This window comes from Melozone crissalis, unplaced genomic scaffold, assembly GCF_028551555.1.
Source record: "Melozone crissalis strain CALT ecotype California unplaced genomic scaffold, PUWL_Pcris_2 ptg000016l_1, whole genome shotgun sequence".
NCBI lineage: Eukaryota > Metazoa > Chordata > Aves > Passeriformes > Passerellidae > Melozone > Melozone crissalis.
Genome location: NW_026535794.1, coordinates 35,499,190 through 35,520,734, shown reverse-complemented (window position 1 = coordinate 35,520,734; position 21,545 = coordinate 35,499,190). Strand labels below are relative to the sequence as shown.

General features: G+C 40.3%; 1 protein-coding gene across 1 annotated transcript in view; it reads right to left on the bottom strand.

Moving 5' to 3' along the window:
* CHN2 (chimerin 2) overlaps positions 1–21,545 on the bottom strand; it is a 158,103-nt gene that overhangs the window by 44,386 nt on the left and 92,172 nt on the right. The window contains exon 6 of the mRNA XM_054273832.1: positions 19,814–20,099. Within this exon, the coding sequence (XP_054129807.1) occupies positions 19,814–20,099 (286 nt within the window). The remainder of the gene's footprint in view (positions 1–19,813; positions 20,100–21,545) is intronic.

Below are 21,545 nucleotides of genomic sequence, written 5' to 3'. Positions count from 1 at the left end.
TGAGTCTTTTTCAAATGGAGAAAATCACACATTTATCCCTCGGCCCAACCAAGATAGTAACTCACCTGGAGAACAGTGCCACTGAGGAAGAGAAGGAAGCTCAATTTCTGAGCATAATCTGGGGAACTGGAGTTTGCAAACTGGTTCGGAACAGATTGTCCTGAATGATTCTAATGTCTACTCAGGTACAAGACCCACTCTGGAGGCCCTTCTCACCCCTTCTGCAAGGAGGCAGTGTATGTTCCTTAGCTGGGGACCTAACTCCATCACAGAAGGGTGATGCCCCTTTCCCCAAGAGCCCTCATTTTGAGGGAAGGAGGTAAAAATGAGAAATTTTTCAGAGATCTCTGATAGATGAGGAAAAGGAAAGAGATTTTTTATCAATTTTATCTGCTGTAGGTAAAAATAAAGGCTCTTTGTCCCTCCCAAAGCTGCTATTCCCAGGAGCTTAAGGCAGGAGCAATTGCTCTCTTCCCTTCAGTCCACTTGAAAAGAGAGAAGTCTGGGAGCTATATGCTAGTCAACTATGTGAAAAACAGCTCAAGAAGAATCTCTTTTTTTCCCCTCAATCCCATGTAAAAAAACCAGCCACTTTTTGGAGAGGAAGGACTCACCCTGCTCACAATTTCAAATGAGCAGGTTTCAGACATTTGGTGAAGTGCCCAACTCCCCCACAGACTCATTTTCTTCCAGCAGCTATCAAGAAGTGAAAATTGTGGTCAGCTACACCTGTGGTATTCAGGGAAAAGCAAAAGTAGCTTTTGTTTCTATTTTAAGCCATTTGAAGCCAATCTGTGAAATATATTAAGTTGGCAAGTCACAAACACCCAGAAGCAGGTTGTGTGGCACTGGTTGAAACCAGTGGAGCCCCTGCAGCCATGTATTTTGCAGATAAAAGTATGTTTACAAAGATAGGGTGGAATAAAAGGTAGAGGTATATCTTATCACTACACTTATACTTTCAGGAAGGTAAAAAATATGCCTAGAAACTGTACCTATGGAGCTTAAAAATATTATTAAAAAGTAATATCAGCTTCAAATTAGAAGGCTGCCTTAAAAATGTGATTGCAGTGCATGTCAATCTCATTTCCCACTTGCCCTATCTTTTGAACCAACTGACTGATTTTAGCTGAAATTGATGGAGCAACAGTCTGAGTCTCATGAAACTTGATAGCTTGATTGAGGTGAGAGATGTGGTCTGAGCTGCTGTGCTCTCTCCTCACCAGCCTGGCAGCAATGCCTTCTGCCTCCTTTGCAGGTGGTGAAATGAAAAGGAAATAAGGGGAGAAGAGGGTAGAGGAAGGAGGAATGGAGGTGAGGGATTGCTGGGCTCCTCACTGCAGGGGGAGTACAGTGTGCATAAAGACAGAGCACAAATGCACAGGGAAGCCAGGCATCACCAATTCCAATGCTCACAATAAAAAAAGCCCCCTTTAATAACTGGCTCCAAGTGTTTTGTGTCAATCAGAAATATCTGGAATCGCAGAGATTTATTCTTTTATGTATTGATAGATTTCAGTGCTTAAAATTTCAAGGCATTGCATATCTTTGCTATGGGACTCCCTTTAACCCCTTTGCTGCTGGTCCTTCTTGCATCTTCTGTGCTGCGGCAGAAGGTGACAGTTTTCCTTTGTTGTGCCGGGGCTCCATAGGCAGAAACCAGGGAATCTGTGTTGGGGTTTCTGAAGCATAAAGTGGGAAAAAGCCAAAAGAAAGACTTTTTCTTGTCCTGGGAAGGCAAGAGGGGAAATAATGAGGCAAACGAAGGGTGGCATAATGTGGTTTTTAGGATGATAGCTTAAATAAAGGAAATAAAAATGACTGAAGGAAAACCCATGAGGTAAGGATGGGGAGATATTTCAGTGCATCAGATTGGAGACAAGTCTGCTGATTTCTCATATGATGTTTTTACCAAGATCCTTAAGTTCTTAGAGTGTTAAGGCAAAATTCCTGCTGGGGGATGCTTCTGAGAGAGAATTTTATACAGCAATTGAATTTGCAACCTTTGCTGCCCTTTATCACAGCTGACTGGGGTGAAATTTGTCATTTCCTCCAAGATTACTCAGAGCAACACCTGAGAACTTTGCAGACAGAATCCCAATCTGAGACCTAAAATGTTGGGGCTCAATATGTTTGCTTGCTGGCAGGGAATGTAGAAGGCTGAGGAGAAACACAAAGCAGGCTGTGTTCTCAATCAGTCTGTTCTTTTTGGCTCCCAAAGTGCAGGTGTATTTAGGTTTTTTTCATGGAGCAGCTCTGAATTGCCTTTTTTCCAGTCTGGATCCCCCTGCTGTCAGTGGTCTTTCTCCTCTCCCTTCCATGCTCCTCTTTCAAGAAAGCTACACATAAAAGAGCATGCCTCATGATAAGCATCTACTTCAGGAGGGGAGACCAAGTCATCTACTGGGTTAAAAAGCCTTTCATGCACTTTTCTTCTCCCTAGAGTCACAGGAGAGCTCCCATTCCCACTTTGACTTCTGAAACAAGTCAGCAGGGGCTTGAGCAGCCTTGCAGATATTGTCTGTCCTGATGTTGCTCTGATTAATCCTGCTATGACCCACACACTGTGATGTCCGTAATTTCCTCAGTTAATAAGGAAAAAGCTGAGATTGTCACACACTTAATGTCGGATATGAAAATACTTCCCAATGAGGGTTTCCCCCAACCAGCCTGGATGACTTTGAGGTAGTTAAAAAAGGGCAACAACAGCACCAACACTTTCCCCCTCTTTGTGTACATGAGCACACACTAAAAAAGGTGTTGTTTTTAATAGAAAAAAAATTATTATGGACATGGAATTCCTTAAAATTTGTTGTTAAAAAAAAAAGTGTGTATTCCACAAAAATAATGGTCCAATTCTTCAATGTCTGTTTTTGGCAGGCAGATCTTACACCAGCCTCAAGCTGATATAAGGTATTGGAGAACCAGATCAAACCAGTTTCTTCATCTGGAACTTCTTTAACTTTACATAATTTATATATTCATATATTAGTTGTATTCAACATCTACATAAAAGTTATGGTATCCATTTGGGGCCAAAAATAATTAGTTTTATTTCTTAATAATCTTTTTTCTTTAAATAATGGTAAGCCAACATTTATCACAATTTATCATATTCCCTGTGTATTTTAAAGGGTTGCTCCTAAAAAATAAATACTGTAGCTTAGCTGGATCCAACCCTTCATTATATATTATATCTTACATATATGTCTGCAATACATGGCCATTTTGTTCTGAATTTGGAAGACTTCTTTCCACTTGTTTTTGTGCCTTCAATGTCACTTAAGACTAAAGACAGATAAGAAGGCAATTTCTGTATATTCCTCAAAAATTCCCATGTTTGATCCTTGAGAGTTTGTTTAGAAATGTGTATATGTTGTCTAAACAAAAAGAGAAGTCAACAGATACTAAGATCTGCCCAGACAGATATTTATTTCATATTTTTGATGTTCGCTTTTTTCTCTTTGCTTCTCTGGAAGTGATGTCACTTGTCAGAAGAAATTATTAATGCTCTGTTCCTTAGTAGCAGCAACAGGAAGTCACATTTCTTATCTTGTTTCTCTTGCAACAGAATCTGGATAAACCTCAAGCCTCATTATACCAAAATTATATGTCATTTCACCCCTTATAAGAGATTTGTGTTGCTAAAGAAGGATTGAGGCTGATCTCTTACCCTTCAGGTTAGTATCCAAACAATGGGAAAGATTTTCAAATATCCAGTGGGAAGAGGTATAAATAAAATCTGGTGCTACGCACTCTTCCTTCTTTGGGATTAGGCTGGACACCACAACACAGCTATGATAGTTATCATGTTTGGTCATCCCACAGAGAGGCAAAGGATGGGACAGGACATCAGAGCTTGGTGCTGCCTCTTCCCAAGGTCCAGACACCTGAATTTCTTCTTCTAACCATCAGCAGGGACCTGCTGCTGGAGTTTCCCCTTCACTGAAGGGTGGCAATGGCAGTAATTCAATATTTCATATCCTGGGGCAAACTGGTGGTGACTCTTTGTAGCAGCTGGTATATGGGGCTTTTAGAAAACCCAGTGGGTTTGTATTCCTGCTGCCCATCAGCTCAGGCACTGCCTCTCCTGTCCCTCTTGCCTGGTGGAAGAGCCTGAAGCATAGCCCGAGGTGACTGCAGTATTGGAACACAACATTCAGTTTTGTTGCCTATCCCTCTGAACAGAGCAGCAGAATTTCTTCCGAAGTGACAGCACAGCAGTTGTATTTTTAACAAAATATAAAATAGAGAAAAAATTGATTATTGCCGTGGGACAAATACAGACCACATCTTTAGCTTCAACAATAGCTCCTTGTTTTGAAGTGTCTCCTTCAAAAGATGCGGCATCTAACCACATCCACGTTTTTAGAGACTGTATTTCAAAATCACTCTCCCCAGCTTCTGGCTTGGACAGTCTCATACGTCAGAACAAGTTCCCTGGACTCCTTTATTACACCACCAAAAGTTCTCAAGCTTGATTTTGAGAAGAAAAAAGTAAAGCCCTGTAAAAGCAGGTAATGAGACTGAACAGAAGGGCCCAAAGCTAAGGAAGGTAAAGCTCAAAGCACCATTACCAGAGATACACCCATGAGGCCTCAGCAAAGTCATAGATGTGTAAGCATCAAAATGTTTAAGTGGAAAAAGAGCATTCTATTTACTAAGTCTCTCCTAAGCACACAATGTGAAATTTTACTCAGAGTTGACAAACTGAGGTAGTGGGACCTGTTGAACCAAGGGATGAACTAAGAGCCAAAAGCTGCTACATTCAAACCTTTGCTCCCATCTCACTGTCTGCAGCCAAAGGCTCACCACATCCCTGTGCTGCTATGTTTGATGCAAATTGCATGCTTGTCTACTCATCTCAGGGAAGATTTATTAAAGGCAAGGGAATTTGGAAATTCAAGCTTTGGCAACTAAAACTGATGAAATCTGTAGCCCTATCCCTTCTGTATTTGTCTTATGCTTACCCACAGAGATGTATTAAAAATTCTGCAGTTTTTAGGTCCAGAAGTCTGAACTATCAAGAAATCTATAAAAGTGTAATTAAGGCAAAATGTTTTGACTTTGGCATTACGCCACACAAGAACGTTCAAGGAAAAAGGCTGATGACTGAGAACAGCAAGCAATTTTTTTTCAAAGGCTTTAATGCCATTTGTGCTATTGTTTCTGTCTCTCATGGCTCCATAGTTCCTTCACAATAGCTGTCTTTTCTGTGTTTGCCACTGAGATCAATAAAGAGATGTTAATCAAAAGAAAATCTGCTGGAGGTTGTACTTTTCTGTTGGGATTTATCACAGTCTTTGGCAGCAACACCTCACTGGCCCTGAGTACAATGCCAAAGTAGGCTTGGTCTTGGCTTGTCATGGAGACATGCTTGGGTACAACCCTGACCTTCAGTGACAGTTCCACTGGCACACGTGTGCCTCCTTAACACCCCCCCCAAAATACACCCTCCTCTACAGACTGACTTCTGCCAGCTGTCAAGTATACAAAATACCTTGGGCATCAATGTTACTATTCCAAATAAACCATCATGAGACCATATTTACAAAACAACCCTAATTACCATAGCCCCCGACACATCACTCTTGAGCAAGACAGATCTGCACTTCTGTCCTAAAGCCCCTGTTTGTGCATCTTTGCTCTTCTGCTTTCCTTTCTGTGAATTGAAGAAGTGTCCACAAGCAAAGCCTCTTGTGCAATAGCAGTGGAGATAAGGTCTTTGTGGAAGCCATGAGGAGGGATCTCAGCAGTTAGTGATACAGATATTAATTCATAGCTACATACAGAGGTGAAGGGCAGATAGTGAAGAACTTCCCATTATTTGGTTAGCAAATGCCAATCACAACAACACAACAGGTTTTCAGTACAGAGCTCCACCAATGGACTAACTGGGCTGTCCAAAAATGGCAAGGCAGACAACCAGCTCAGTAATATGGATTCAAGTTCCACAGAATGTGCACTGATAATGGAAGGAGAAAAGCATCCTCTGATGCTCTGTGTGACAGTTACTTTCATCAGGCTCAGAAAAGGCAAGCCAAAAAAACCTCCAGCACCCCCCAAAAAAAGACATCCTGCTGAAAATAAAACAGACAGTTCAATGCTCATTACTGTGCATTTTGCCTGCACCTGTGCGTGGGCTGAGAATCCTTTCTACTAAGTTTCTTGCTTTTCAAATATATCACAAACACATACATAGACCAAACATGAGGCATAGACCCTTCAGAGGCAGACTAATGTCAGCACTTCAGCCTCCTGGCTGTCAGGTCTGATTCCAAATAACCTTTTGTCTTCTTGTTCCAGCTACTAAATTACAGATCAAGTGAAAAATGTAATTATGCCCCAAAAGGCCATGGACAGCATCTTGGACTACAGTGTTGTGAACGGAACAACAATAATAAAAAGATAAACTAGTATGACCTGTGGTGCATGGCTAATCCAAAATGCTCTGCAGTCCCACATGAGCTATTATGAAACTGTTTTCTATTTGCCAATTTCTCTTTTTCAGGGATACAAACAATTCCTCCCACATCACCCTATTCCCCTGGCTCTTTTTTTACGCCTTGTGAAAAATACATCTTCCCTACTGCAATAAATACTCAGTTATACTGTTACCAGATTCTACTGTATTGGTTTTTTCCTTGAGGATGATGCAGAACTTGTGTTTTTAAACACCAGCTGAGAATATCAAGAATTATTTTCTATGCGCAAATTTATCTGCTAAATTTTTACAGAAGGAGAAACTATAAATAATTTATAGGAATACATTTTTTCCTCAGTTGGCTCTGGTAATGTTATATTAGATTGGAAGTGCTATCAAAAATGGAATTAACTTATTTTTTAATTTGTTGATGGAATATTAAATATTCAAGGACTTTCTCTGCATTCTTGCACACATCTCTAAACACACAACTACCCAAAATACTAAATTATTCTTAGCACCAACTGACAAGAGAAAAGTAGGTGGTGGTGGTAGAGTGCAAACCTCCACAGTTGTTAAGCCAATTTACATACAGTCAGAAAGCCTGCTGGTGGCTGAAATTTTTAATCTCTTCTTTCTTATTAGTGTCATGATTCTTACCCTTATTCAGGTACTTGAACTTGTGTTTTAAAAGGAAAATAGGCAATAAACTGGAAAAGTATTAACGTTTCAGCTACTGTCTTTTTATTTGCAGCCTTATACCTCAAATACAACTTGCAGAAGATTCAAGCTCCCCACCTCCATCTGCTAGCACCAAAGAGGGTTTTTCTGAGTCTGAGAAGATACAAATATTTATTACTCCACAGACAGCTCAGGCTGTGCTTGCTCAGGAGGCTGGCTCAGCTGAGCCCAAAGGCCCTGGGCCCTGGAGATGTGCATCACCACACATCGGTGCACATTTCTAGTCCTGGGCAGCTCTAATGGGACAGCAATGTGCCTCAGCCCGTGGCTATGCAGGCTTGCTCTTATTTCAGTATCACACCTTTGTTTGAGAGCATACACTTTGGCCTACAAAGAAAGAAAATGCTACAGGTACCCTAGCTACCTTTTTATTTTTCTTTTTTTTTTTTTTTTAAATATTTGCAACATCAAATTTGTGAGAAATAGAACAAAGGAAATCAGAGAATGTTTTGTATTTTCCCATGAAATTCTGTGTCTGTAGCTGCATGATACACAGCTTGTATGTGGAGAAGGAAACAAGACATGGAATTGAGAGCTCATTAAAAAACCACACATGGAAAAATACCCTACAAAGTATCATGTGGAATTTATATGAATCTTGCATTGAATGTGGTGTCTCATAAAAAGCAAGTTATATCACATGATGACTTGACTCTGTTCAACTGGGATTCTGCCAGCCCACAAAGAAACCACAATCCAGACTTTTCTCTTAATTCCTAGTACTTTGAGGTCTATGAGGAACCAAATCAGGTGAATAGTATCCTTGAAAATACTCTCTTTAGTCCAATCTCTGGCAGTATACTTCAATTTCAGCCATTCTGGAAGTGCCTTAAGCTCTGTCTGCAAATTCACTTGGCTTCAACTTTGGCAATGCATTATAGACCAGATGGATTTAGGAAAGTCCACTGATTGGATTGATCAAATTAAAGAAAGAACAAGAGAGAAATAAAGAAAAAATATTTTTCCTCTACTTCCTAAAATATATAAAGAAATAGAATTAATTTATTTGAAACAGTTTCCCAGGTGTCTCTCTACGTACTCAGGTTGCAAACCACCGTTTAATGAATGCAGCCTGGCAGCAATCAGGGATGCAGCCATGGACATGCAGGACAGCTGCTCACTGTCCAAACTATGTGCTGCTCTATTAGTATTATCCTGAGGCCTGCAAAAATAACAGACATAAAACCCTTTACAGAATATGGGCATCAGAACTACTGAAAATGGAAACAGGCATAAATTCATCTTTGTGGTACAAACCACTAAGACTCTCCTGATGCCAGAGCACAGATGCTTTGGATGCAGTTTTGATGTCCTAATGCAAGCTGTTAAAATCATAGAATCACAGAATCACAGAATGGCTTGGGTTGGAGGGGACTTAAAGATCACCTAAATCCAACACCAGGCATGTCTGGGGCACACCTAGAGTAAAGCAAGGAGAGGATCTATCCCCATAATCTTGTTCCTATGGCAAAGTCTATTTTCCACACTCCTCAGCACTGGCATAATGAGCACACCCCTACATATTTAGCTCCCTTTTTATATGGCCAACCTTGTTTGTTGGTCTAACACTCTACAGTTCTGTCAACTCAGGTCCATACATGAGTTGTGGCAGAGTAGACTGACAGACAATAGCATTCATCCCAGAATTTTGGCTGGTGGGGCACCTACAACTCCCTTCCAGGGGAGCTGCAAAAACCTGTGCAATCAGCAATATGGATATCTCCTGCATGAACAAAGTTCATCTTCACAGTATCTGCAGTTAGTCCAAAGGATCTATTTGTCAACTTTGAGCAGGCAAACTGAACAGTATTTTTTTGGTAGAGGCTAAGTGCTCTGCCCTGGTGGTGACTGTGGTCCTGGCTTTTCTCAAGGATGAACTGTGTGAAAAGGTTTTTTTTTCACACAACAGAAGACAGCTGCATTTATTCTTTCACCAACAGAGAAGCAACAGCGTACATTAAAACTGCAGCCTGGCTGATGTAAAACGTGTCACACAGACATGCAGAATAAAAACATATTTTCTGCCAGTAAGTAGTTAGCCCTAATCATTGGATGCCATTACTTTAAAATTCCAGCTCTGAAATCAAAAGTTGTGCTTTTCGTTCACATAAAAATAAATCTGTGCTTCATTTGAATTTTTAAATGCATTACATATTGCCACATCAGCTTTTCAGATAAGTAAAACAAGTAAATAACTTGGTGTCTTTATTAACCCCTGCCTCTATTTACGTAAGTCCTCTGAGACTGGACCCCTCTGTAGGACCATCTCCATGTACACACCTATTCCTTACAGCACTGCATTTCACAATCTGTTTTAAAACAAAAGTGAATTTGAGAGGCTAAAGACTAACTCTAAGGCTGAAGTAAGCAATGGTGTTGTTGTGCCACATTTTTTAAGAACAAGATGAATGCCTGCTGTCACAAAAAGGCATTGGGTGGTCATGTTCCCATGAAACCACTCATTGCACAAGCACAAACGGGTGTCAGCAGGGCAAGATACCCTAAGTCAGTCCCCAGAAACTCTTAAGTAAACATGCCACCTAGTGTTTGATTGTGACAATTTCATTCATAAATCATCTTGATTGATTCCTCCCAAGCTGTTCCCTGCAAGTCTAGGTTGTATAGAGTCTAGGCAGATTTATCTGGAAATGCTTTCTCCAGATTTGCCCCCTCCCTCCCCCACAAAAAGCCCTGTCTCAACTTCTGCTTTGCTCCCGATAAACTCTGCCAAGCTACACTCCTAGCCCGTCCTTTTTTGAGGAGCCCACAGCTCAGACTGCCATGAGCAATGCAGAAGGTGCTGAAAAGGGACCTCAGAGGGTCATCTCTGCTGTCAAGGTCCCAGACAAGCCTGACAGACTTGTCAGAAAAGCTGCCTTGTACCACCTGCCAAATGGCACCTGGCACAGACAGGCTTCCCACATCTCCCTGCCTGAAGGGAGGGAGCACAATTATTCACCTGGGAAGGTGAAGCACTGTTTCTACCTTACAGCTTGCCAAAAGTGATGAGTCACCAAAGCTGTAGGTACTGGTTTGATGGATGGAACCAGCAGAAGATCAGGGAATGCTGCTTTCAAAGTATAACATCTTCAAAAGCAGAAGACAATTTCCCTTGAAAACATGGCAGTCTCCTCCTTTGTCAACTCCAGTTCCTGTTCAACAGTGACACACCTGGCTTAAATGCAAACAATGCTCCCAAAAGAAGAGCTACTGTCTATATGTGGCTTGGCTCTTTTCTATGCACTTAAAAACCACCAAATTCTCCTCTTAAAAATCCTAATGAGATTCTCTTGATGCTTCTGTCATGGATGCTCATTATGCTCCTAGGGATTAAATTCCTGTACTGAGTGACATCATAGTTCAAACTGTCCTGAGTTTTTGGTAATGTCTTGTTTGCACTTTTTCCAGATCAATAAAAATCTTAAATCAAACTCCTGTTCCTGCAGTACTTCATCAGCCATTTTCCCCCACTTCATCAAGTTGCTGTCTATCTCTGTTCTTTGCTTAAAATTCCTCTACCTATTTTTGGTCTGTGTAACCATGTTCATGAGCCAACCAAATTTGAATTAATGTCAAGAGTGCAGTTTCATGAGAGATTGTACTACTTTACTAAAAATCCAATTATTCTGCATCTGCTGCATTCTTTTCACTCGGTACTTTTGTAAATCTATCAAAAAGGCAATCAAGTCTAACTGGCAGCATTCCTTCTTTATAACCATGCTGACAACTGTGTGCAGTCCCACTGATCTCCAGGGCTGGGAATGCATTAAAAGGAAGAGCCCACTGTTACCATTTGTACTTGTCACTCCACAGCGACCTCTTTTCCAAATATGAGCAGTTTTTATAACTGGTTCCTGAACTTTGGAGTCCAACCTCAGTTGAGAGCAGTCAACAGCACTGTGGCCACTACCAGCTGTCTCCTGGCCAGGCTGCTGCCTTCCCCTGCCTGGCAGAGCCATCAAGCTCTGTTAACTGAGACTGTGCCCAACTTTCTGCTGCTGACCCAGCCTAAAGGTGACCAGGGAGATACCTGCACCTGGATCCCTGCTATCCCAGCTGCAGGATGTGGATGCAGGCTGCTAACCTGTGTCTCTGTGGTGAGAGACCAGATGAAAAAGCCTTGGACACCAGGATTGTGGCTGCAGTTAGAGCCACACTGGTGCAGTGGCAATTCTGAACTGAAGGCTGAATGTCCCCTTGCCCCAGGGGGAGGAATCAAATAACCGGTCCTACTTTAGTACATTGTCTTCATCCAGCCAAGATGAACCAGAGCCTAGATAATATATTTTCAGACACAGAAAACCATAGAGAAATAGGACTAGAGGGTACTGTGAGATGTTTTTCTCCTGCCTGCCTCAGGTACCCATGATATCTGTGCCATTTCTGCCAGATGTTTTCTAATATGTTTCTATGTCTTCTGATGAGGGAGATTTTGTCACCCCCTCAGGCACTCTAGCCCAGCATTTCATTATTCTTTCTTTTCTCCTTTAATAGCTAACCTGCAATGCTTATCACTGTATTTCAGTTCTATCATTTCTTGTCATATTCAGCATGAACACAGAGGACAGGTTATTTTTTTCCTTATAATTAATCAAGCCAATGTATGACCTAGACACGCACATCGCTTAAAATACTTATTTTCTAATCAAAATATAAAGGAAAATTACTACTCACAACCTAAATACTCTCTTTTTAACACTAATTCTGAGTCCTCCACTACCAAAAATTAATCTCTTATATTGAAGAAGTTGAACATTTGTCTTCCAATATCAAAACATCGCAGTTTAAAGGCACTTGTAAAATTTTAGTGCCTATTCCTACAAGATAATTAAGTATAGATTTTTATTTAAAAAATGCTTTTTCATTTTCCAGTGGCTAGACAAATGAAATGTTTATGCTAAAGGCTCCATCCCAATCCCTGCAGAAGTTTGTTTATATGAATTGAATGCCATCAAACTGTGTAAAGAGTATAAAAGCCAAGATAATATACTCTCATGTAAGTTTTTATTTTTAGTACATCAAACTAAGCATGGTTTTTATGCAACAAACATTTAGCTTTAGTAGAATTATTAATGAGATCATAAGAGGAACATACCCCAGAGAAAAGGATTAATTTATGAATTTGATAGAGCCTACCTGCAGATAGACAGAACTGTACTTGAAGAGACAAGTGGCATTTGCCTTAGGAGCACTATAAGCACTTCTGGTGTATTGAATAATTTTTAGCACTAAACTGAAATTCTTATCTGAGAAAATTTCAACCTTATTGTGATGTTCACATTGTTTCCATTTGGCTGTCTTTCTAAAACACTGGATTGGAAAACACCATGATGGTATCAAACTGGATATTTACCTTTGCTCCATATGCTTAGCAATGCCCTGAACTGCTCCAAGACTCAGTGAAATCCTTGGGGTTCTTCCCCTTAATTCAGCAGCATATGGATCAGATGATACCCATTGCATCATGTCATTTGTGTAAGTCAGTATTGTCTCCAACTTACAAGTTCTCTTCAGGCATAATCATATCACTTATTCTGCTTGAGGCAGAAGTCATGAATTCTAAGCTGACAGTAATAACATAAACCAGGAACCTGGAGAGATGTTGACAGTTCAGAGAAGCAATGTAAGCAAATTGCTATGGAACCTCTCTTTCTCTCGATTCCCTCAATTTACACTACTGTTATAATTGATAAGAATTATTCCTTTCAAAAATCCTTCTTTAATCAGTCTAAATAGTTAGGAGTTCCACAGTCAACTACTGTCTATTTTCCTAAACATAGACAGCCAGAGGGAAGGAATTGAAGCAGAAGCTTTCCACAATTTTACTTTGGTAGCTTTTTTATTTTTATTTCTTATCTAGTGTCTATTTTATATTTATGATGTACTAAATAAACAAAAAGCTGCAGAGACACAGCTGGAAAATACAAAAGAATGCCAACACTGAAGGGCAAAAGAAAATTATCAGCTGAATATAATTTTGGTATGATGCTGTTTGTCATTTGAAATAAAAAATTATTAAAAAATATATGCTGATAGACCTACTGTATTGATATAAACTCCTCCTTGCTGTGCTATAATACCAACGAGTATTCTGGATGGAATCACTCCTGAATTGCTAACAGTTATTTAAAGAGAGTCAGCTATGTAGTTAAGTACTCGTGTCAAGGCACGCTACAATTAAGTACGTACGTGTGGTAACCTGTGTGTAGAATGTTACTCTTGCAGGACAAGCCTGAGTGACTGATGAAAGGAATTCATTACTCCCAAAGTCATTTTGATGTATTAGTTTGTTGCTTCTAGCAGCAAAAATGCCACACACCTTTTATCACTGCATGTATTACTTAACCCTGCAGATAAAGGCCACCTTTGTGTACAGGATTTATGTTGCTTTTTATCAGTGTGCTGTCTGAGCATCTTCTGGGAAAAATCAGTTCTGCCAGGGAGAAGTCCCTTGTGAATTCTGTGGCCATGCATACAGGAGTGTGACTGTAACCACTAATAAAAGACAATAGTGGGCTGTTAACATCCATGTAGAACTGAGCACTTTAATTTTTTCTGACCAAGCATGCTGCAAAAACAAGGGAGCTGAGGGCAATGTAAAATACACCACACCAAATTATCAGTGCCTTTCCAGCCCAGAGCCTGCAGGAACAGATGCTTCTGCTCACTACCTTCTTAACCCCAGGATCTGCTGCTGGGGCAGCACAGTACCCTGCAGCCCTCCTGTGGAAGGAAATGCTCAACATCTGGATAGACATCCCAGCAGAGAATTAAACACTGTCTAGAAACCTGTAATAGGATCATTAGAGGTTTAGAGGAGCTGCAGAATGGGAAGAATAATGAATAAATGAAAGACTGAAAAGATTTCTTTACTGTTGGCTAATAGCAGTACCTGTAGAAAATTCAATAAAGAGGCAAAAATGGAGCTGTAAGATGAGGCTAAAAAGCCCTGAGAAAGGGATGTGGTGTGAATAACAATTGAAAAGTGTCAAATATCTACAAAAATTGAACCAAATCATAGGTTGTCTTAAAATTGACTGCCTCTTGTACAATTTTGATGTAAGATAAACAGCAATGCCCTTAAAAATTTAGTTCTATAACCAGATTACATCTCCAGTTAAGGGATGTTGGAAAATAGTCCTTCCTGGAAGTCTTGCATTTTCTTCTATGGGAAACTGTGTGTGAGCAGCATGTCTAATGAGGACAGCAATATCAACTTCTAGCAAAGTTATTCTTCCTTTTCTGTCACCTTTGCCTTAATAGGAATAGTTTTCTTATCTGTGTGCTATTTTCTGCCACAGAAATCCACAGCCTCCCAGACTTCATAATATGCGAATCATTTCAGCTCTTTAGTTCTAGCTGCAATATTAACTGTGGGCTCTGTCGTTTGCACTTCAATGTCTAGTGATGAGTTCCACCCAAACAGATACAGAGAGGTTGCCATGTCAAACAGCAACACAGAGTTTTCTGCACTGTCCCGCTGCTAAGCGCGAACAGCTCGCTCTTGGTTTAGCTCAAACTCTGCCCTGCTCTGTACAGGCCATCACTGCTAAATGCCTCATGCTGCTTCTGGCATGTACTTGGAGCCAAAGAGGGAACAAGCAGTGCAGCCCAGGCTGCAAGCAAACTCGTATTTCATGTACAACCGGTGTGTTTGAACCGACTGAGCCAGATCCGACCAGGAGAGAAGGCGATGGGACCTTTGCCAGGACCCAAGCAAGCAGAGACCTGGCACTGGAAAAAGCCTTCCTTAATCTTTACTGCACTTACAACAGTTTGTTCTCTTTCAGATAGATTAAGATCATTCTTTTTGCAAACACTTTAAGCTCAAATGCTGCCAAGGGTTTTCTTTAACTCCAGCCTGCTCTTCTCATCAGACCAGCACAGCAAAGAAACAAGTTGTGGGGCACAGCCTTTGTGGGACACAGGGCACCGTGTCACAGCATCCAGGTCTCACCCAGGGACAGGGTGGTTGCAGTAGTGCACAGGGCAGGACACAGGAATGGGATGGGAACTGCAAGAGCAGGGAACCAGGATGGCTTCTCCATCAGCAACTGGGACAGCTTTTACCTGATCAGAGCATTAATGAAACTACAGCTTGTATTTACCTCCCACATTTCAATTCTTCAAATATATTTTCCAAATTACACTTGCTGAGGTAGGATTAGAAAGGGGTACTATTTTCTCCCTGTCTGTGGCACAAAGACTGCTGACTCAGTAAGGGTAGCATTTGCAGGGAAATGCAATAGCAATAAATGTTTCAGAAATACATATTTTACTGACAGATTACTGCAATTTTTTTCACTCCTATATGTGAAGATTAATTGCTTACAGCAGGTTACACTTCTCCTACATTCACCATTAATTTGAACTACTGGTAATTAATTACAGGCTGCACCAGTACCAGGTACTTATCTGCCCTACATTCTCTGGTATGTGTTCATTTGCCCCAAGTACAGCATTCCATAAGCAGAGCAAACATAAAGCAGGTAATCACAACTTTCCCAAGCTTAAATCACAACTCTAAACAGACAACATGTGATCATCAAATTTTCCTGGCATAAAAAACTCTATCCAAAATCCTAGTTGAACCTGGCTCCCATTAAAATGACAATCGCCTGCCCTGCTAAGAAAGAATCTGCAGCATGCTGCTCCCCCACAAGACTTCATTCCTAAAAATCATTGCGGTTCCTTTCAGATTAAAGATCTGTCAAACTATTCAGGCTAAAATTTGGAATTTGTGTCTACAAATCAAGCACCTCTTCAAAATCAGACAGGAATAACTTTTGGATGAAACACCAGCATTAAGTATCTTAGAGCATAAATGTTTTCTTATGCCTGATATAAAAAATGTTGGATAAAAAAAGCACGAACAACAACAGCTTAATCCAGCCCAATTATCACATCCCCTTCTGGAATGGGCATGACTCCACTAATTACAACCTCAAAGAAATTATCATTATGGGAACAGACAAGAACCCCAGGCAGTACCAAGGCATCTCATCTGAGTGCTGGCTGCTCATGCCAGCCTGTGCCTTGGTGGCCCCCCTCTGCCAACCCACCCCACAGAAAGGTGGCACTGGGGTGACGCTGAATAACCCCTGCTGCCATCCCGGGAGGTGACAGAACAGACAGACTCCCTGGACGGTGTTAACAAACCCACGGAGGAGATGAATGCCTTCAGCTGCACTTTCACACTCTAGAATTAGCTTCAGTATGAAACAAAATCTCACTTGTAAAGAGCCTAATTTCTTAGAAGAGACTGATGGTGCTTAACCTTGGAGCACTGCATTCTCATCCTCCTCTTGAGAAATAATGGAAATTTCTGTCCTGCGTGTATGGCTTCCCCCCACCATTTCTGGATCATTCAAAACATTCTAGGCAGCATTTTCAAATGAAACAGCGCAATAATCTTATTTTTTAACATTTTGCCTGTTCAGCTGGCCAGAGGAAAAAAACATGAATGATTTTTCACACAATCAGCAAAGAATTTACTTTGCAGAAAAACGTCATACTGAATATTCATTATCTTATTTCTAGGGTTCTGAAATTTACTGGAGTTACCGAAGTGGGTGAAGGTTGGGATTTGTGGGCATATCATGGCCTTTGTTTAAAATTCTGTACAAGACATATCAGCCTCAAGCAAAACATCTGATAGAACTCTCACTGAACTACCACTTTCCTGTAATATTTTTCTATTTTAGAGGAATTCTAAAGTTTATATAAAAACAAACATGAAATTCTTTTTATCCTGTTTTATCCCCGTTTGTTAGTACTGACAATGGCTTGATAATTCACCAGTTTATTCCAATGCCCAGTCCATACTTTATCTGAGGCTACTGTGAGTAAGAAAATGGAAGATGACCAACGAGTCTCTGCTCCCAAACCTCTCACGACTTCTCCCAGGAGCATTTGAATCAAAAGCAGCCATGGTAGGCTTCATCATACAGACTTCTGTGAGCTTTTTTTTAAAGTTGATAATATTTTAGTTGATGTAATCCTTTTTTTCCCCCCACAGATTTGCATGAGATGATGGAAAACTACTGCTACTGGTAGAGAAGCCCACTGGGAGTCCTAATCATCAATATCAAGGCTTCAGCTGCTACACCAGGTCTTCAGCCTGAGCAGATCCCCTTGTCTATTTAGCCCCACTCCTCTTATAGCTGTGATTGCTCCTACTCCTCCTGGCAAGTAAAATATGTTAGAAACAGCTGCTCTTCCTCCTTCTGCTCTTCCCCTCTGTGGGAGGAAGGCAGAGAGGGTTGCCAACAGTGTAGTTGCTTAGCTGAAGCCAGCTATTTTTACATGACAGCACAGCCACAGAGCCCAGGCTTGCAGGCTGCTCCTGCTTGCACGCACAGAAATCTAGATAAGCACAAGTCCTTGTAGGCCAAGGACCTGCCTTTCACTTTAGAAACACCTCAGAGACAAATAATCCTCTAAACACATCTCATTCAGCAGCAATAAAAAGAGGACCTAACACAATCATTAATGAGGTCCAGAGGTGTGTTTTCACTATTGCCAGTGCATTACATCAACTCCAAACATTTTTAAGCACAGGTACTTGGAACTCAGGATGCAGCACTTCCCTCACATTAAGCCAATAAAATAGTTTTTTGAGCTATTATCAGGGAAGAGTCTTGTGCTGCATTTCTATTCATATGAAGTAGATCAGGTAGCAGATGTGGCAGAAAATTCATTTATTTTTTCTCTTAGCTGAGTCAGTTTTAATCTGGAGTTGTCTGCCAGTGTCACCTATTGTGTAGCTGCACAAAGCCATACCTCAATAAAAAGGCAGTGGTGAAGGAGAGGGGCCTGGGATCCCTTCCACAATGGTTTGACTTCTGCTGGTCTAAAAGGGTTTTTGCAATGCCTACTTAAAACTGCCCAACCTGAAGGATGGCAAGCATAACACAAAACATAATCTGTTATGGAATATTTGGTACTAGAGCAAACCCCTCTAAAGCCTTTGAGAACACTTGGAGAATAACAGAAGTCTTGCTCGTAAACTGCAAAGACTGTAAGTAAAACTAAACACAATTTTGAAACTGTACTTTTCCTTGTACAGATCAAATTCTTCTGATTTCCTAGAGAATGTAGCATGGTTTTCAATTGCCATGATTGCTTTATTACACTACATGCATGCAATAATATTTGCAATCATCCCAGTAATGACCCAGTTCCAGACCACCCTCTGGACCATTCCCTTACTTACACAGAAACACCTACACCAAAAAATCTGTCACAGTGCACTGTGTCCACTTCTTATTATGCCTCAAATAAAGTAAAAATTTCCTTTTTTATGCCTGTCACAGCATTCAAAATCACCCAGTGTCCAATCACAGAAATCCAATCACAGAAACTGAATGAGTATCTCAATAGCATTTATTCCTTTTGGGTATTACAACACCATTCAACTGAACCAAAAACTGCCATCACCAGTGGATTTATTTTGAAATAAAATGTGAATGGAGGACTTGTTATGCCCTTCTCCAAAGGCTTTCCCTGCATCAGTATGCCTTCCCTAAAAAATGTCATTGTCAATGGAATTGATTTGTTGTAGAGGATGAATAGGTTTACATGTCAGGTCAGTTACTCAAGCAATTATTATTACTGAGAAATCCAAACCAGTAAATAATCAGCCAATGCGGATATGCGAACCCAATGGATAATCCTGTGAGAAATGCCCTCGAGACACGAGGATACATATAAAAAAGCTGATCTCTTCTATACTCGCCATGACTATATGACAGGAAATTCACTCACTGCTTTCCAAATAAAAACTGGCTCTAGTTCCCAACTAGCTGGCCAGCACACCGAACACTAAAATCAAGTCACTCTGCAGAAGTATGCTTAACAAATGTCAGTAAGTCAATTCAGCTCAAGGACCAGGCTCAAAAACAAAGTTTTGTTTGACAGCTCTTGCTACCATACCACCTGGGAAATGAAAATATCCACATGTCACTGCTTAGAAGGCTGTTTCTCATATGTAAAATAATTTCTAATTTTAAATCTTCAGATGGCTGCTAACTGCACAAAATTCTCAGTTTATCATCATGTAAGTCCTAGTCCATACAACGTTTTGGGATATGAGCGCATAAGAGAAGGAGATCAAGCAAAGCCCACTTCAAATGAGAAGAGCGAGAAGAAATGGAGGCAAACAGGCAACATCCCAATTTCAGATCCATGAGAAGGAAAGAAAACACACAGTATCCCAATTTGAGACCCATCCACCAAAGGCTTGTCAGAGAAGAGGAGCTTTCAGCCCCGTGCAGAAAGACAACAAACTTGAGCTGTGGTGAAGGGTCGGTGGGAACGGGATTCATAACCCTGCTGTGGAAAATGCTTGAGTATATGCATGGACAAATATAACCTGTGAGCAATTGAGATGCAGCTCCTAAGGTAAATGCTATATACCCATATATTTACATGGTGAAAGCATTTACATTTGGTACTTATTAGAAAGTTTTTATCATAGGCTCCAGTCAAATATTAGTTGGGACCCAAGGTCATATTAATTTTGCAGTGGGATAGCAATACTTATTAAAGTACAGGAAAATAGAAACAGGTCCTCTGAGAAAACTTTTTGTTCTCAGGTTTCATAGAAAGACTGCTATTAAAGAAAAAAATTTTAAACAGAATACTTACCTTTTCAACAGGAGTATTTTCTTCACTTGTTACACTTGCTTTTCTTGATTCATTTTTTGTTCTGCTCAGCCTCCGGGACACTTTTTCTCTAAGCAAAGTGGCATATCCAATGTGCTCATATATGGGGTTTGTTGTCATTTTGGAAATATACTCAGAAGCCTTTGTTTCTATGTACAATGTTATCAAGCCATCTGTAACCAGATCATGGATTGATTCAAATCTCTTCTCCCCAACGAAGTGCTTCCCATCGTAGAACAACCTGTAGTTTAAGGTCTGATTACCAAATCTGCAAAAACCAGAAAATAAAAGAGGGAGAGAAGAAAGAAAGAGAGAATTCAGTGAAGGCTCTTCCATCATGAAGCATTTTTGAGATGCAGAAAGCAGGTGCTTAACCACATATGGGCATATTTACAGTAAATGAAGAGATGGACATCTACCAAGTAATCAAAATCCTAAGGGTCTGAATCAGGCTCTGTCAGGAAGCCAGGGACACCAAGCTCCTAATTCAGGGCCGAATTAAATATACAAAGTTCTGTGGGAAAACTCTAAGCCCTATTTACAGCAGGTGTAACCCACTGGAATTTTTTAAGTGTTTTAATAATCCAGGTGCTGTAGTAGCACGTTCCATTTGTGACACTAAGGTTGGAATCCCATCACTGATTAAAGCATTCAAAGATACACTATTGAGTTAAATGGTCCTTACATTGCATCAAAACTGCATGTCTGCAAATTTTGTTGGGACTTCAAATCATATGGTTTAAGCCTTTTATGTTTCACCCAGATTTTTCATATAAAATACCAATTTATAATTAAATTCAGTTTTTGATTCTACAAATAATTATCCAGATGGAGTTAGAAAACATGTTGTTTCATCAAAACAATAGGCATTTTGCCATAATTCTTATACTTTATTATTTTTTATTCTTCATTTTGAAATCTCCTCCAAAACTAAAAAAACGTGTTTGTTCTTTTTCAGCTGACACAAATTGATTTTAATTTACACCACTTTTTAGTTGGCATGACTCACCAGCTTTTCCAGCTTTACCATCTGCACATCAATACAAATTCTAAGCATGATTTCAGCACTGTATCCCAGCTACTTGGGCTAACTCCTCAAAGGATTTTTCTTTCTGTCTTACTAGCAGAAGGGTAAAAATGCAGACTTGTAGTTTGTGTATATCTCACAGGAATAATAATGCTATAAAAATTGCAAAATATTGCCAAGGAGCTTGTTTCATCTAACTGAATATCTTGTTCCCTTGCTAATACACAGTGTCTTTAAGACCTGAGTGGGCAGGTTTTGAATGACACAGCTCAGCCAGGAAAGGCACCTGTGAGGGGCAGTGAGTTTGGAGCTTGGGCTCCCCCTGCATTTTTTGTTCAGTTGAATAGCAGACTCCTTCTTTGACCAGTAGCATCCCATGATTCACAATGTATTCCTACAAAAAACTTGAGCTCCTACTGGGGAAGAAAACTGCCAGTTTTCAGCTTCTGGATGCCATGATTTTCCAGCTTTATTTGGGGTTATTATCACAGATAGTTGTTGATGTTTGTACACAACACTGAGATCAAAGGACAGCTTGACTATGTCCTCTACTGGGACACATTCCTATTCTGCATTCACTCACATCTTTTATAGAGTCTTGAAGGAGAAGTTCCATCTTTACAAAACTTAACTCTAGGTAAAAAAAAAAAAAATCTGAAAATGGGCACTGCTTTTGAAAAGGACTTC